We start from the raw sequence: 18,074 nt of genomic DNA, 5'->3' as shown, positions 1-18,074 counted from the left end.
TCGATTTTCCCAGGCTGGTCAGGCTGGTTGTAATGGGGAGTATAATAGTATCATACATATGATACTAGTGTATAATAGTACCTTTCTAATGCATAGTATTATATATTAGTATCATGTAATACTCTATTTATTGTCATGCATGACACAAAGTAGCATAGCATTTATTATAATACGATATCATAACATGATACTCCATCATCTCTTTCTTCATTTAATGCTACGACAAATCATCAAAATTGCCTAGTTGGCATGTATGATACTCCCTTCGGTCATTTTTACTCTGCATATTAGGTTTGTCTGAAGTCAATCTCATCCAACTTTGACCAAGTTTATATAAAAAATTATTGACGTTCACATAACAACATCAATATCATTGGATTCATCTCGAAATATATTATCATATTATATTTATTAGATATTATATATGCTAATAATTTCTAATATAAATTTGGTCAAACTTAGCACAGTTTGACTTTCGGCAAATTCAATGTGCAGAGTAAAAAGGACCGGAGGGAGTACTAGCTATGATACTATCATTACGACCAGCCTCATAGTGGGAAGTAACTTATACTAGTGTCATGCATATGACAGTAGTCTAAATTATTATCTTCATAGTGCAACGTAACATAGTAGTAGTGTCATAGATGACTTTATTTATTAGCCTATAGACTCATCCTTTTCAGGAAGCGCTATGTTACAGTAACATATTATGTTACTCCAAACACCTCTCTCCTCATTAAATACTTGCTACATAAGCAAAATTGTCTTGGGATGTGTTAAGTTACTACCTAAGTTACCCCCACTATGGCTAGCTTTATGTTACTCTAAATACCCCTCTTTTCATTAACTACATGCCATGTAAGCAAAAATTTCTTAGAGTGCGTTATGTTATTACCTAAGTTACTCTCACTATGCCTAGCCTCAGGCAAATGTATCTGATCTCCAGCACCAAATGTTTTGCCCGAGAAATATTAGGAAGCAAGCAAACACTGTCATCGAGTCATTGACTGATTGACAACACGAAGCAAGCAAGCACTGATGATGCTAGTATTATAATCTGGTTCGATGCTGCGTGCTGAGGTCACTGATGATGCGCATACGTACTTTCCATGGCTGAAGCATTCCAACGACCTCTATTAAAAATAGGCGTACTCGATGAGTAGGTTGGGTGAGGCTACATAAGCGCCTCAACGAGAGGCTATTCTGTCAGCAAGTCAGAAACACCACATCACTGAGAGAGCAAGGAGCAGAGAGAGAAGGGAAAACAATGGCGGGAGAAGGAGACATCAAGCTGCTCGGCATGGTGGTGAGCCCATTCGTGGTCCGTGTGCGAATGGCACTGCACATGAAGGGCGTGAGCTATGAGTACATCGAGCAGGACCTCTTCAACAAGAGCGAGCTCCTCCTCAGGTCCAACCCGGTGAACAAGAAGGTGCCGGTGCTCATCCACGGCGGCAAGCCCATCTGCGAGTCGCTCGTCATCATGCAGTACGCCGACGAGGTGTGGAGCGGCAAGGGCGCCTCCATCCTCCCCGCCGACCCGCACGAGCGCGCAGTCGCTCGCTTTTGGGCCGCCTATGTCGACGACAAGGTATGCACTGTGTTTGTTATTTCCATTCCAAGCACCAGAGCCGTGGTACAGGAAGAGCTTCTCCACAACCGCGGGTGCCAATGTCGTGGCGGCGTCTCTTTTGCAGATGTTCCCTGCTTACATCGACATCATGAAAGCGGCGACGGAGGAAGCAAGAGCGGAGAAGGCCAAGGAGGCGCTTGTGGGGTTAGCGAACCTGGAAGAGGCCTTCGCCCAATGCTCAAAAGGGAAGCCTTTCTTCGCCGGCGACTCCGTCGGGTACCTCGACCTCGCCGTCGGATGCAACCTGTTCTGGCTCGAGGCGATACGCAAGATGTTTGGGGTGACGTTCTTTGACGTGGGCAAGACCCCGCTCCTGGCCGCGTGGGCGGAGCGGTTCGCGGGAACCGAGATGGCGAGGGAGGTGGTGCCGGACGCCGACAGCGCCGTGGTGTTTGCCAAGAAGCTTCAGGCTCGGTTTGGCTCTAACACGTCTGCCAAGTAGAGTAGCAGTGTACGTTTTCTTTTTCCGGATAGTAGTGTACGGTTTCATTATCGAATTATCTCGGAAACTCTTTGTAATAAATGAGGCAGATCATGGACAATGGCATAATTTTTTCTTCGTATTTTCATAAACCTGAAATCTAAAAAGCGGCCGGCCACTAAATAGACAGAACGAGCGGCCGAACGAGAGCCGCTCGATCTCGTCCCGATCGACGCCGCGCGGTGTCCAGGTGTCCCCTGGTCGGGAGGTGGGGCCGCGCCGCTCAGACCCGCGTGTGGACCAGTCGCCTGGTCCGATTTGCGCCGCGCCCGCGAGATAAATCGTCCGTGGGACCCACATGTCATCGAGGATTAGGCAGTTCTCCAGCGTTTTAGCCGTCGTGCGTAGTGGGCGGCGGTTTCGAATTTCGTGCCATTACCCCGTCCACCCCCACCTCTCGCCGCCCATTCCTCCACTTTCCCCCTTTGCTTTCGCCGTTGGTTGGTGCTCGGAGGCGGTTCCAAATCCGCTGGGTTGTGGTCGACGGCGGGGCGCGCCGCGAGGGTCGTCGTCCGCGGCGGCTCTGGTACTGCTCCTACGCGCGCTCCTCGTCTTCGTCCCTGCTTGTTTCTCCACTCGCCCGTCCTCCTTTTTCCGATGAGGTCGCTCGTTTTCCGGTGAGGTCGTGGTCGTTGTCAGGGAGGTCGAGGTAGAGGTCGAGGTCGCGGTCGGGGTTAGGGAGGTCGAACTCATTTTCCGGCGAGGTTGAGGTCACCCCAGCGGACTACTTCGTTTGGGAAACCGCCAGATTGGCAGGAATGGGTTAGGGTTGTGCTCATCCTGTCGTTTTTGAGTTGCAGTAGGGGGTGAGCTCGTGCATATGGTTCAGGGAGGATGAGTGGTTCGCGGCGATAGTGCCTCTTCTGTGGATTGAAGCCTCGCGGTGGATCTGGTGTTTTTGATGAGTGTTTTCCCCCGCGGTGTGCAACTCTGTCGCCCCTTGCATGCAAATTAGGAGCAGCAGTAGACAATTTTTGAGATAATATAGCCAATCTGCCAGCCTTCTGGTGGTTCTCGTGGGTCATGTGTTTTTCTCCTCTTGTTTGTAATTAGGGACCATTACATGTGCAAATTAGTACATGTGCAAATTAGGGACCATTACCTGTGCTAACCAACTAAGAGGGTGAAACTTGTATCACGGCCACTTTTTAGTTGGTAGACACTTGTGTTCCAGTTGCACAAAATTCTATCCAGTTGGCTTCATTCATATAGTAGTTGGCTGTCCCTATGTTCTGCAGTTGCACCAAGTTTTTGCTAGTTGGGTTTCTACATACTGTTCAGTTGCACAAGTTGCCTGCTCAGTTGGCTACATCACTTTTACTAGTTGGCTGTCCATATGTTCTACACCTGCACATGATTCTTTAGTTATTCTGTAAGTTGTATTAGATGTGCGCAATGTTGTGTGCAATGCATTGGCTGATTTCGTAGTTGGTGTTCAGAGATTTAAGTGGTTAGTTGCACAAAATTCTCCTCAGTTGGCTACGTCCATATAGTACTTGGCTGTCCATATGCTCTGTAGTTGCAGCAGTTGTTTTGGTCAGTTGGCTCACTGTTTTTGTGTGCAATGCATTGGCTGATTTCGTAGTTGGTGTTCAGAGATTTAAGTGGTTAGTTGCAAAAAATTCTCCTCAGTTGGCTGTGTCCATATAGTACTTGGCTGTCCAAATGCTCTGCAGTTGCAGCAGTTGTTTTGGTCAGTTGGCTCACTGTTTTTGTACTAGGTGGTTGTCTATACTGTGTTCAGTTGCACAAGTTACCTGCTCGGTTGGCTGCATCACTTTTACTAAGTTGGCTATTCATATGTTATACACTTGTGCCAGTTGCTCTACTTAGTTGGTTTTACTTAGTTGCATATTCATATGTTATACACTTGTGCCCTCTGCTGTGTGCAACTAGGGACTCTTGTTTGTACAATTTTAGCACCAATGCTTGCCAATTTTCCAATATAATCTACCCAATCCACCAGCGTTGTGGTGGCTGTGGTGGTTTATGTGTTATTCTCCTGCTTTTGTGCAACTAGGACCCCTTGTTTTGTGCAAATTAGTACCAATGCTTGCCAATTTTCCATTTTAATTTTTCTCAATGTGCAAGTCTTTTGTTTGTGGATGTGGTTGTTTTCATGTGTCTCCCTTCATGTTCAACTAGGGACGCTTTTTTCAGAATAAGTTATCTCACTGAGCTTGTTGCCTTTACTTAACTTTTTCTGTCTAGGTATTACTTGTCACAGTTGGCAAGTAATAATTAGGCAGAAAAAAGTTAGTTGGCTTATTTGATGTCCAGTTTGCACAAGGTTTACTGCCCAGTTGGCTGCATGATTGTAGTAGTTGGTTGTCCACATCTTCTAACTATGTTTTTTTGTTGTATTTCCTTCCGCAGGGCAAAAATGGTTATAATAGGAGGAGATGCGGGTGGCAATGAAGGAGATGTATTTTTATTCACTTTTTTTTCTTTTGTTTTTGAGTTGTTTTTCAACTTATGCATGTATGCTAATGTCTTTTTTTCATGTTTTCTTTTGGTTGCTTAATCAGCGTTCTGGAAGTCAACCTCTTCGCCGGAACTCGAAGCGTCCTGCTAATCGCCAGCCACGACTTGCGCAGAGTGTTGAGCAGGGAGAGGATGTTGAGGTAAGTGGCATGTTGATGACACAAGTCCATTTTTTGGTTTTGTTTGGGTCATATAACATTTTTTTTATTTTTTCCCATGCTCATGTTTTTTTCTTAGGATGCTGATCAGTTCCGCGTTGTAAAGCGGACTAGACGTGCAACACTTGGCAAGGGAGCTGAGTCATCTTCTAGGGTAAGTAAAATCTCAAATATAAGTGTTTTTTCTCGCCTTTTTTTAGATAGTGATGAAATTATGCAGCAGTTCGGAACACTATTTTTTGTTTTTAGTCTGTCAATAACAACCTTTTGTAGTTGACATCTCTAGTCATTTTGATTTAAATACAGTTGACATTAGTTGGCATTAGTTGGCATCTTGTAGTTCACTAGTTGGCATGTCAATAACAACCTTTTGAGGACGGCGTTGAACCCCTCACTACGCTGTGTAGACTGGAGGAAGGGAAAGAACCTGTGTTTGAAGTAGCACGGCACCCAAGTTGACCTGTATTCGTACAACTTCTCAAAGTGCGTGTGTGCCATAGCCTCATACTTGATCATTAACCCAGCCCAATTCTGCTCAAACTCGTCTATAGTGAAGCTGAAGTCAACACACTTGTTGAAATCATCAAAGAGTCCTGGATTCCGGCACAGCAACCAACCAACCTTTTCCTGAGCCTTTTTCATGATGTGCCATCGACAACAACGGTGCACGGTGGTTGGAAAGATGCTCTGTATTGACTGCCTCATCGCACCATCCTGATCGGTGATGAAGTTGTCAGGAGGTTTGCCATCCATAGCCTCTAGGAATGCTCCAAAGACCCAATCAAAGCTCGATGCCAACTCCTGCCTCACAAACGCGCAACCCAGCATGAAAGATTGGCCATGTCGGTTTATTCCTATGAAGGGCGCGAACGGCATATTGTACAAGTTGGTCATGTAGGTGGTGTCAAACGATATGCAATCGTGGTACGCCTCCACATAAGCTTTTCGAGCTAAGCCGTCCACCCAAAATATGTTGACAACTCTGTCCTCTTCATCATATTTCACCTTATAGAAGAAGTCTGGATCGGTTTTTTGTATATCCTTGAAGTGCGCAATTGTCTCAATCAGATCACCCTCCTTTGTGTCATCTCTACAGAAACTTGTACAAAGATTTGTTATTGCCTTTAGTCCGAACGGCACCATCATCTCAGATCCATAGAACTCTGCCATTACATGCATCATTCGTCCTGCATAATACAAAAACAAACAGTATATCCTTTTTTTAGTTGCACAAATGCGCACATCCAACTGCACAGTAATAGGACACGTGTTGGCACAGAAGATAATCACAGGAAATGGACACCTAGCTGCACCTTTTTAAAAACACTTTGCAGTTTTTGCATACAGAACATTGTGTATTTGCACAGTAAAGACAATCTAGTTGCACAAGAAGCACCCAAATTGATATATAAAAAGCATGGGAAGTTGGACAGCAGTTGCATAGTTAAGCCATTTCAGTTGCACAGTAGTACCATAACAGTTGCACACTGGACTGCCTAGAGGGAAACTTAATTCTTCAAGGGATATAGAAAAACACCACACCTGTAGTCAAGTTGCAGTTATACAAGATGCGCAGAAACTCCTTTTCATCAGGTGAGATGCCTTGGTGGGATCTCAAGTATTTGGACAATGAAGGTTTGTTCACGAGCGGATGATTGTGGTCACGAACAAAGTGCGTCACCTCCCATCGCCCATCTATCAGCTTCACCAACATTTTCGCCTTGCATTCAGTCTGCTTTATTGTCTCACGTTTGCGCTTCTTCTTCTTCTTACTAGTACCAGCATCCTCTTCAGCAAATATTGGAGGTTCTTCTTCCATCTCCTCATCACTGTTAACAGATGTTGGATCTGGAATAGGGTCCAGGTAAGGAGGAGCCTCAGCTCCTCCATCATCAGCTTTGGGCTTCTTGAACTTGTTGCAGCAAAACTGTTGTTTTATCAATTCATTGGTGCGGGGTGTCCGTCTAGAGGTGTTCATCTTGATAGAGAAACCCATCCGTAGTGCGTAACTGTTGTAGTGATCCTTAGCAATTTGAAGGCTGTCAAACCTCATGCCAACATAGGGTTCCATAGGTTGAGAACCAGCCTCATCCTCTCCTTCTTCTACTTGCACAACTCTGTCAAAAGCCCCAGCTTCTAGCTCAGTCCTGGTTGGACCAGGAACATTTGCCTCGATTCCTGTGTCATCAAGAGTATGGCTCTCTGACTGCAAAGACACCACTACAGGGGCACCACGGGCTGATGACTGGCCTGCCACATTGTCATGGCCCGTAGGGTTACCATCACGACTTGCCTGCGTGTAGTAAACAGATCGACCATTTTCTGTGCAGTTTCCTTGTTGTATGCTGGGTTGCTGCTGATCCATATCATGAGGAAGCTCATTGAGATCTGGAGGCAACTCATTGAGATCAAGCATTTTTTCCCTTGTTTTTGGATGCTGCCACACACTCCCTGCACATATTAAAAAAGAAGAAATTGATGCCATCAGTTGGTTACCACAGAAAAACTGTGTTTCAAAACAACCTAAAAGCAACATGACCATAGCATAATCTTTTATTATAACAGTTATGAATTTTTTTGTTTGCACAGAGTTGTTATGTTAGTTGCACAGTTTGCAGTAAATAACTGGCAAGAGCATGACTTCTTTTTGCTACAGAGTTTTTCTTACCCTTTTCCCTTTTTGTTTTGTTGCAATGATCTGTAGGTTTCCGTTTCGCAAGGAGCTCTTTTCAGATTTTTCTGCACATAATTGGATGCTACATTTGAGAAGGAAAATCCAGGTGAAAGAAGAAAGAAGAATTGGAGGACAGATTATAGTTATATGTTTTTCATCGCCGTTTATGTTTCTAGATCTGGTATATTTGAACATATTAATATGGTTTGCAATAGGTGTGGGACCAGAATATATGTGTGGGACAAGATTTGTGTGTGAATATGTTAATATGGTTTGTGGCTTCATTAGCCATGGACAAAAGTTCCTATGTTTTTCCTGTTGCACTACAGATTTCTGGTTTTCGCTAGAATAGACGTCTCAATTTCCAGGATTTCCACTTGGCCAGCATACATATTCAGTTGGACATTCAATGCTTTTAGTTGGCTAGAATAGATGTCTCAGCTGGCCAGGTTGCATTTTTTCAGTTTTGTGGCCAACATGCATGTTCAGTTGGACAGTTAATGCATTCAGTTGGCTAAAATAGATGTCTTAGTTGCCTAGAATAGATGTCTTAGTTGGTCATCAGTTTTTGGCCAACATGCATGTTTAGTTGGCCAGAAAACATGTTTTTTATTTGGACATATACTACATTTTTTCCAAAGTGTTCACTCAAAAACATGTATTGCCAGATATATGTTTTTAGTTGGCAGGATACATGTTTAGTTGGCCAGGATACATGTTCAGTTGGCTGGGATGCATGTTTAGTTGCACATTTATGAAATTTTTCGTTGCACATGCTCAACAAAGCATTGGGCAGTCAATTTTCTGTTCATTTTGCAAATAATAACTAGAAGTTGGCTTTTAATCATGTTTTAATTGGCCAGATAACTCGTTTTTAGTTGGCTTGTTTTTAACACATCCAGGTGGTAGTTTTTGGCATGTTTAACACATCCAGCATGTTTTAACATCTGGTGTGATGTGCCAGATTCACCTCTTTTTTGAAGCAGATTCTCCATGGATCCATGGAGAAGGGGGAAGCGAAGAGGTGCAGAGGGGGCTTACCTGCTCGATCTTACTGCCTGGTATGGCTCTGACCACCCTGCCCTTTAGATCTTGAAGCAGCTCCTTCTACTTTGGGGCTCCCATGGCGGCTGTGTAGGAGGAGGAAGAAGGGCTGGGGGCGATTGCGTTTGGATCTGTTTCTGGCGTGCAGAAGAAGAAGAAGGCAACGTCGGTGGGGCTGAGGCGTGGGGGCGAGAGATGGCGTGGATTCTGCAACCTGGGCAGATCCTCCTTCTTTCGTGAGGAAGAAGAAGATAGCCAGGGCGCAGTTTGGCGAGGAGGGTGCACGTGATCCCGCGGCCAGCTGGTGGGCGGGGCAGTTGCCTTTTTGGCTCCGACGGGCAGGGACCAGGTGGACTGTTTCCTCTTTTTCGCTCGAGGGGGGACCAGGTGGTTTCCTTTTTCGGGTGGCCGCTGGCTAGCGATCCCAGGGCGGCCGGCCGCCCACTAGACGCGTCCTTTCATAAAATGTCCCTTTATGGCTTATATATAGAGCTATTACACATCTAAGTGATGTTATCCTTATTTAAGGTGGTCTTCGGTACAACACCCCCCTCCCCCCCAAGACGTATAAAGGGTAGGGGCGGTCATTTTCACACGCCGTATAATAAAACCCGCCCGCCATAGACGCGTCTGCGTCGCCGTACGGCGGTGTCGCGTACGCCCACCCGTACGCGCCCACGTCCGCATGCACGGCCGCCCGTAGGCGCCCACGTCTGCATGCACGCCCGCCCGCGCCCGCTGCGTACGCCCGAGTGATTAAAAAAACGATCGGTGAAACCTATCTTCAAGATGCCTCACCCGCCTCCTCTCGCGCCGCCGCCGCCGCCACCGCCATCTCCGGCAGTACCTGGCCGACGAAAAAAACGTACGTGTTGTGCGCTACGCCGACAACCGCCTTAGTCGGGCAGACGCCTCCGCCGCCGGCAGTTCGTATCCAACGACAACCGCCTCATGTCTGACGAAGGCAACGAGGTACGCGAGGCGCTGGCATAGTAATTTAAGAATGGATTTTAATTGAGAAGATGTTACGTGATGTTTGAATGTATATTTGATTATATATGAACGTGTATAGATTGAGGCTGAAATATGATATGACGGTGATGATGGCGGTAGCGACGACGGATCATTGTCATTGGATGAAGGCGGACATGATGGCGAAAATTATATGAGTTTGGATGAGTCTTACAGTGGCAATGTAAGTGGTCTGCATGTTCTCAATCATATTAAATACAAGCATCCGCGATGACAATAACATGTTTGACTGTGCACAGATAGGAGGGGATGATGACAATGGGGATATGGATGTAGATGATTCATATGCTGAAAGCGGAAGCCATATAGGTTTAGATTTATGTAGGTTATTTTAAAGTGAAATTAAATACGCATCAAGTCTTACATATCATATTTACAATTTGCGCAGATGGAAGTGGAAGGGTACTATCAGTGGAATTTTTTTGATGATGCCAATGACGAAAACGATATCGATGCATCTTATCATGACAGCTCGAGCAAAGTAAGTAGTGGAAAGTGAATACATATGATAGTCCTTATACAACTATTTACTGACATATACGGTTGTTTGTATTTTTTCAGGAAGAGGATGGTGACGCGTGCGAAAACGATGATGATGTCGATGGTGATGAGTGCAATTTTGATACTGGGTACGATGAATACCAGCAAGAATCACTGGACAGGCATTGGACGGTGATGTCCACGACGTTCAGGACAGACGAGGAGGCATATGATTTCTATAACGACTATGCGAAAAAGCGTGGCTTCAGCATTAGGAAGGACAACTTGAAATATAGTAAGGGTATCGACGCACGTAGGCGGTTGAGGAGGTTTCTCTGTTCAAGGTCTGGGAAACGACAGGCCAAGTTTTGTACCATGGAAGGGAAGAAGCGCAGGCTGAGAGCGGAGACTCGGTGCTATTGCGAGGCCCATCTAACTGTGAAGGTTGACAGAGAGCGCTCCATTTGGTATGTCAGCAGTTTCAGCGATGATCATAGTCACACTCTTGCTAGACCAGATGAAGTTATATATCTTCGATCTCATAATCAGATAAAGGAATACCAGAAGCTCGAGATCTTAGCAATGGCAGGTGCTGGGCTCAAAAAACATTGGATTTATGACAACTTCGTTAGTAGGTATGGATCATATGTACTGGCTGGTTTCGGGAGGAGGAAGCTTTATAACATGTGTTATAGGGAGAAAATGAAGTTGCTAGCAAAGGGTGATGCGGACACTGCGATTGGTATCATGATGACGAGAAAGACAAGGGATCCAGACTTTTTCTTTGAGCACACTGTTGACGCAGAAGGAAAGCTGAAGAACATGTTCTGGTGTGATTCTCAGTCACGTCGGGATTACCTTGACTTTGGTGATGTAATCGTCTTCGACAGCACTTACAAGATGAATAGGTACGGAATGCCATTCATACCTTTTGTTGGTCTAAACAATCATCGTTGCACCACTGTGTTCGGTTGTGCAGTTGTGTCAGATGAGACGGAGGATACATACGTTTGGGTGTTGCATACCTTCTTAAGAGCTCATTGTCAGAAGAAGCCGAGGTCTGTAATTACTGACGGAGACGCAGCCATGATAAGGGCCGTCAGGAAGGTCCTTACTGACGTGTGGCATCGACTTTGTTCGTGGCATATTGAGAAAAACATGCAGAAACACCTCCACCACAAGTCCCTTAAGGAGTTCAGGTCTCTTATTTATTATGCCACTACACATGATGTGTTTGAGGCGGGATGGGCAGCTTTTAGAGCTAAATGGGAGTCGGAGAAAACTGAAACATGGTTGCGTAGGATGTACCGGAAGAAAAGGCTTTGGGCTGCGTCATATCTCACCGATGGGTTCTTCCTTCGTATGCGGAGTAACCAGAGGAGCGAGAGTCTGAACTCTTGCCTTCATATGCATCTTGACTCTAGCATGACAATTGTTGATATGGTTGTGCATTATGAGAACTGCATTGTTCGGCTCCGTGAGAACGAGTCACACGACGACTGCATGTCCATACAGACACTCCCTGTACCAGTACTCGACGAGTTCAAGTGCATTGAAAAAGCCGCTGCCCGTGACTTCACTGCGGTGAACTTTTACCTCTTGCAGAAAGAAATGAAGAAGGCAGCGGATCTTGAGATCATAGATAGACTGAGTGGAGCTGTTAGTAGGAGATTCATAGTGGCATGGAAAAATAACAGGCAACTGAGATTCAAAGTGGACTATACACCTAGTAATTCAGAAGAAACAGTGAAGTGCAGTTGTGATAGTATGAAACGTAAAGGTCTTACATACAAGCATGTTCTTTATGTTTTAGCCAGGTTGAACGTGCATGACTTACCTAGGTGCTTAGTGCTGCGAAGATTCAGCAAGAATGCTAGAGGTGGACTGCCCGTGAAACGCACTAGCGATCTCTTCGCATGGGGATGGGCAGGTACTGAGGAGAGAACTAAGTACAGTGAGTTGACTATTTTGTCTGCGGAAGCAAATCATGCGGCATGTCATAAAACATTTCTATTTGATAAACTGAAGGCCGCTCTGGAGGATGTGATAGCAAATAAGGATGTTGAGGAGGAAGATTATGTGAGATAGCATAGAGTTGCACATGATGATGCTTTTGTGCCGAATCAAAATCATGTTTTTGTTGGTGATCCAGAAAAAATCAATACGAAAGGAGCACCGAAAGGGCAGAATAACAAAGGCCGTGGTAAGGAACCTGACGTGACTACAGACGGTAGACCCAAAGGTTTTGATGAGAAACCTCCTGTACGTCTATGCGGTTTATGCAGAGAAAAAGGTCATTTCGAAAACAATTGTCCTCAGAATCCAAAGTATGTGCACACCATTTCATTAATGTTCTTTTCTTGTTTAGTTAATACTTTACAAAATTTTGACATATATTACAATTTTCCTATGCAAGAACATGGCATGATGATCATAGAAAAGAAATGTTTGAATAAAAAGAACTACTTCTGATTACAGTCGACGATTTATTTGGTTGTCTTAAAGAATAGTACTTACATATTTGTTTCGTTACATCGATACGGGAGACTTGTAATCGGTGTTTACTTATGTCATATTTGTTGGCACTATACTCGTTGTTCTTAATATGATATGCGACATACAAATTTTACGTTATAATATGATATGCGTTATACAAATTTAACATGATATGTAATATATACATTTTTTCGTACAAATATATGATTTTGTGTATAAATAATGCATGTTGGGTATCAGAGGCGCTGCACAGCCGCCGGTTCCTTTAATTTTAAAAAATAACATTAACAGGCGCGGCTGGCCCGCGAGTTGCGCCAGCGGGCGCAAAGAGGCGGTACGTACGAGCAGGATTCAGGAGCCGACACAGAGGGCGATCCCGAGGCTGACGCCGCCCTCGGCCGCAGAGGGGCGCATGCATGAGGAGGATCCAGTAGCCGTCGCGGAGGGCGGTCTCAAGGCTGACGCCGCCCTCGGGTGCTGAGGGGCGCACGCGGGCCGATGTAGAATCAACCTCGGAGCAGGCAATGGCCAACCCTGGGGCGACGCGCGGCGCGGGCCCGCTGGCCAGAAGACGCGGCCCACGTGCGCCATGTAGCGGCGAATGTGCGGCGCGGGCGGCGCTCGCCTCTGAGATCGTCATCATATATCATCGGAGTATTTTAAAATCCCAAATCGTATATTCGCGAGAACACTGATTGAACATAAATTAAAAATTAAATAATAAAATAAGAAATGATTAAAATGTATTTTTAATAAAGTTGCCAGGGTACATAAACTTGACATGCTAAAAATATTGGAAACTCACATAAAAAAGAAAAGCATCCACACACAATTCTCAGTCATGAACAAATAATATTTCGACAATCATGTAGAATTGTCGTATGATATTTTCATTTTTGTTTCCTTTTCGCAAGTCGAATTACTTTGTTCTTCACTTCTGTAATCTTATTTTCGGGGGACATAATAATTCCAGCTATCATTCTCTCTCTCGAACTATCAATAGATTCCTGAAAAGTAATAAAAATAATATTATTTTCATCACTTATATATGATATAATGTACTAATTTTTCATACTTAAAATATACCCACCTGAGAAATACCAGTAATAAATTTTTCTCCGTCCCAGTATTGGAAACAGCGAAGGACGAACAGTCCACATGAGTTCCTGTGTTAAAAAAACATAAGTCCAATTTTGAAAGCACGTTAAGTAAGATAGCACTTGATCAATTAATGTATTTCAAAAGCACATGCTACATGTAACTCACCCATCTTCTTGTTGAGGCATGTCGTAGGGGGCTATAGGCCATGCGGACACATCCGGGAACGACATAATAGCACTATCATTTGCGTCTTGAATATCTCCTGCAAGTTGCTCTTTCTGAGAAAAAAAATATGAACACGTTGACTACATACGGTAAAGAAATTATATGGTTAATTGTACACGCATGAATACAAAACTTACAAAATTTTCAACGAATTTCCTGGTAGCTTCAGAGATATTTTCTTCCCCCCTCAAAGAATCAAAAATTTGAAACTCTTTCTTTCTAGTGTGCAAAACACATGTAATCCAATGGTTTTTATCCTTATTTAAAGCAAAATAAGCCTATTTCATAACTTAAATATTGTTAGTAACCTCGGCTTTCACATAAGATAGTAATGAAAATACAATTTTGCAATACAAACGGTACCTTCGGTTTTGCAAAATATTCTGTCATGCATCTGTTGAGAGGTTCATTTGCATGTGCTAAACCTTCTGGATTGCCTACCAACTTCACTCGCCTTACTGAGTTTGACCGAGTGTTCAATAACCAGTAAGATCTATGTGTGGGAATAAGATACCTGTCTTTGACGATACTTGTATCCGATATGTACGTCGCATAAGCGTCAATTACCTGAAATAAATGACTAAATTTAACATGGTTGCAACATACTTAACGCATGACATAAGCATGACAATAAAAATACATACATCACCGGATATCCATGCATGGTTAAGTATCTGGCAAACTCTTGTCGCAGAAAGTTCATCATCTTTACCGTTGTTGAATATTTCATGATTCTTATGTTTTGGTGAGTGCTCGTACGCTTTCACGTACTACACAGCGGCACGCACCATATCATCCACAGAATGATCAAATTGAGGGGTTGTTTCATTAAACAGTTCTACAACACAAGTCAATAAAGTTAAAGTACAAATTTGTACTACATAATTTCCAAAAATATATTCATAGCATGTTTAACTTACTCATTTTCGCGGAACGTTTCTCACGTTTTCTCGGAGTCTTTTTAACATAAGGAGATTTCGTGTACTTTGACGCACACTGCTTTCGCTTCTCTGGAATCACCTCCTTCTTCTCTTCTACCTCGCTATTGCCATATGACAAGGCCTGTGACACTTCTTGCTCATTTTGAGGGACTTGCCATCTTGTAGCTTCTATTTCATCGGTTTTTAGAGATGATGCTTCTTTTTTTCTGACTGCTCCGGGACATCTATAGGATCCTCCTTCTCATCTTTAAAGCTACTCAAGTGACCAGTACTGAATTTGAACGAATCCCCTTCTTCAGAATCCAAATCATAATGCCCACTGCCATTTCGGCCATTAGGTGTGTGTTTGTCATCATACTGAAATTCTTTTTTAGGATACTTGTTTTCCTACCTGGACTCACTATTTTGTCCATACAGATTTTCTTCCTCCCCTGCCATTGTGCTCGGTTTGTACCGTACACCTGTTTTATTCATTTTCTCTAACAATCTCTGCAAAAGTAAGCTCAGTCACATGTTATATCTTTTTATTAATTTATCGAGTTTAATAAAGTGCATACCAGAGTTGTTACATTTTTACCTGTGCGCATAACTCCGGCATACGAAACAATTCCTTACGAATTTCCTTCATATCATTCATAACCCGGTCCATAAAAGGCTTTAGATTAGCAGGGACCTCGGACACATTGTCCACTTTTTTGTTTCCCATAACGGATGACTTTCGGCTACTATGTTTCTTACTGCTTTTAGCTTGTTCATCTGCAAGTTTTTTCATTCTATACTCCTTCGTAATGCAGCCATCAATCTGGAAAGTGAGTATGCAATGACAACATGAGTACATAACATTCTCAATGCATAATCAATGTACTAGTAAATAAGCATTATAATATTACCAATCCATGGCCATGACCATTTTCCAGGTCGTACTTGTCTTGTTTCTCCGCTTTAGATTCAGTCCAATTTTTCATTAGGGGAACTTGCAACGACAACGGGTCATTTTTCGGGCCGGTGGTTGGCTGCACCTTCTCCCAATATAAGTACTACAAAACAAATGCCAAAATAAGTTACGAACGCATAAATTAAAGGAATATGAAATAGCATTAATTAATAGCATACCTGGAGTAGGGCTAGGTTGCCACATGGCCATTGCCTCACACGGCCGTCCTGCTTGAGTTTACCAATCTCCGTCAAACAAGTTCGCAAAGTGAACACGTTAAAATTCAACGTGCTTATCCGCTTCACGTCATGCACCAACACATAGTACTCCTTTCGTATGGAGACAGCCGACATGGGTGCAATAATGGTCCCCAGCAAAACAAGAACAGCCATCCGAAGAAATTCATCGTCGACGGATTTATTCCTCACAATTTTTTGAATCAAGTCATCTATCATTATGTGACCATTTTTTTGTGAACGTACTGAATAGGAATTTTCTTTATTAAATCTTTTCCTTCCGTCGCAAGAATGCCAAAAACATCCTCACCTTCATTCTTAAACCCAAATATTGAAAACACATTGTCCGGTCTAAGTGAAATAAGGCCTTTACTGCCACTATGTTCTTGTATCATGATTTTTTTGCTGTTTGGGTTATAACCTAACATCATAAAATGCAACAAAAAATCTCTCATTTGTACTGACGGAATGATCAACATCTCTTCTAAGCCTGTTTCGTAGAATCTAAATCGCTGAGCGGTGGTAAATTTTTCAATGAGACTTATCCACTTCTCTATGGAACATGGAATCACACCATCGATGTCCATACTGCATGTTAATTTTTTCCTATTAATACAAATGATTACGCAATACCATCGACAGAAATTGTTCGAGGCGGGAAACGTGACCTTAATCCGGGCGACATCCGCTGAACAACGGCTGTGGCGGAGCCAAAAGCAGGCAGCCCAGCGTCGGCGATCTGCGCGTGCGGGCGTGGGGCGGTCTGTGCCAACGAGCACCATTGACTGTGGACGGTGATGGACGGTGCTGCATGTGCGGCGAGGTCATTGCGCGCCTGAGGGCGATCGTGGTAGGGCGACTGGGGGCACGGGGCGGCGTACGGGGGCGAGTGGTGTGGATAGGGTTCCGCCGTGCGTGGCGGTATACGGCGATGGAAAAGGAAAAAACAATTCGTTGGCCGACTGGGCCCAGGCCCGATACCACCGAACCTATAGCGCCCAACCTATAGCGACGGCGGCCACCGCCAAACATGCTAATTTTTAGTCCCACATTGCTTCTCGTCATGCTAATTCACCTGTTTAAATACCGTAGTCTTCTTGCAATGTCAAGTCCTCTAGTGTGGCGGTATCACTTAAGGAGGTTAACGTAAATTATGCTCTGGCACTCCATAATCATGGAGTGTCACAGTAATAATTCACATTAATCTTCCTAAGTGAGTCCGTCCGCAATATGGGACTTTTTATATTTTTGTTTTTAATTTTTTTATTTTTCCATGAAACGCCGCCATGTTTTTTTGACACGCAACATGATGGCACGGAAGCACGCCTGCAAAATTGGGGTGCGTTTCGACAGTCGAAGCATTTTCTACGTTTTTCTCCGAGGAAATACCCAGAAAAGGTCTCTGGACGTGAAGCAACTTCCGTTCGTACTCCGATTCCATCGTAATCTGGCGTGGAAGACCGTGGGGGTCACTGACACGCGCACACAAAAGTTGGGTGGGTTTCGTCCATGTTGGCACATACTCACAGTACAAACCTGAGGTGTCGGGTTGGGGTGTGACATGCATTTAGTAGATGTTCCCTTTCGCAAAGCCATGAAACGTCGGGATTTTTTTTCACACGCAACAGTATGGCACACAAGCACGCGTGCAAAATTTGGGTGCGTTTCGACACTCGATACATTTACTACGATTTTCTCTGTGAAAATACCCAGAAAACGTCTCCTGACGTGACGCAGCTTTCGTTCGTACTCCGACTCCGTCGTAATCTAACGTGCGAGACCGTGGGGGTCACTGACACGTGCACGCAAAAGTTGGGTGCATTTCGTCCATGTTGGCACATACTCACAATACAAAGCTGAGGTGTCAGTTTGGGGTGTGACATGCATTCAGTAGGTGTTCCCTTTCACAAAGCCATGAAACGTCGGGATTTGTTTTTCACACGCTACAGTATGGCACACAAGCACGCCTGCAAAATTTGGGTGCGTTTCGACACTTGAGTATTTACTATGATTTTCTCCGTCAAAATACCCAGAAAACGTCTCCCGACGTGACGCAACTTCCGTTCGTACTCCGATTCCATTGTAATCTGACGTGCGAGGCCGTGGGGGTCACTGACACGCGCATGCAAAAGTTGGGTGCATTTCGTCCATGTTG

At 44.2% G+C, this 18,074-nt stretch overlaps 2 protein-coding genes across 2 annotated transcripts; one reads left to right on the top strand and one right to left on the bottom strand.

The window, feature by feature from the left end:
- The first annotated feature begins 1,194 nt into the window (after nucleotides 1–1,194).
- LOC543066 (probable glutathione S-transferase GSTU6) lies at nucleotides 1,195–2,196 on the top strand. The gene is made up of 2 exons (XM_044504291.1): nucleotides 1,195–1,591; nucleotides 1,698–2,196. Exons 1-2 carry the CDS (start codon nucleotides 1,268–1,270, stop codon nucleotides 2,073–2,075), a joined length of 702 nt encoding a protein of 233 aa, XP_044360226.1. The 5' UTR covers nucleotides 1,195–1,267; the 3' UTR covers nucleotides 2,076–2,196.
- A 2,872-nt stretch (nucleotides 2,197–5,068) lies between these two features.
- Nucleotides 5,069–6,921, bottom strand: LOC123083728 (protein FAR1-RELATED SEQUENCE 5). Its single transcript, XM_044505677.1, has 2 exons — nucleotides 6,299–6,921; nucleotides 5,069–5,943 (listed from the first exon to the last, which is right to left on the bottom strand). Exons 1-2 carry the CDS (start codon nucleotides 6,825–6,827, stop codon nucleotides 5,069–5,071), a joined length of 1,404 nt encoding a protein of 467 aa, XP_044361612.1. The 5' UTR covers nucleotides 6,828–6,921.
- Nucleotides 6,922–18,074: the final 11,153 nt, after the last annotated feature.

The sequence above is a fragment of the Triticum aestivum genome, chromosome 4A, assembly GCF_018294505.1.
Source record: "Triticum aestivum cultivar Chinese Spring chromosome 4A, IWGSC CS RefSeq v2.1, whole genome shotgun sequence".
In the NCBI taxonomy this organism is placed as follows: Eukaryota; Viridiplantae; Streptophyta; class Magnoliopsida; order Poales; family Poaceae; genus Triticum; species Triticum aestivum.
The sequence above is the reverse complement of the archived record's forward strand: the minus strand, read 5'-3'. Positions and strand labels throughout refer to the sequence as shown.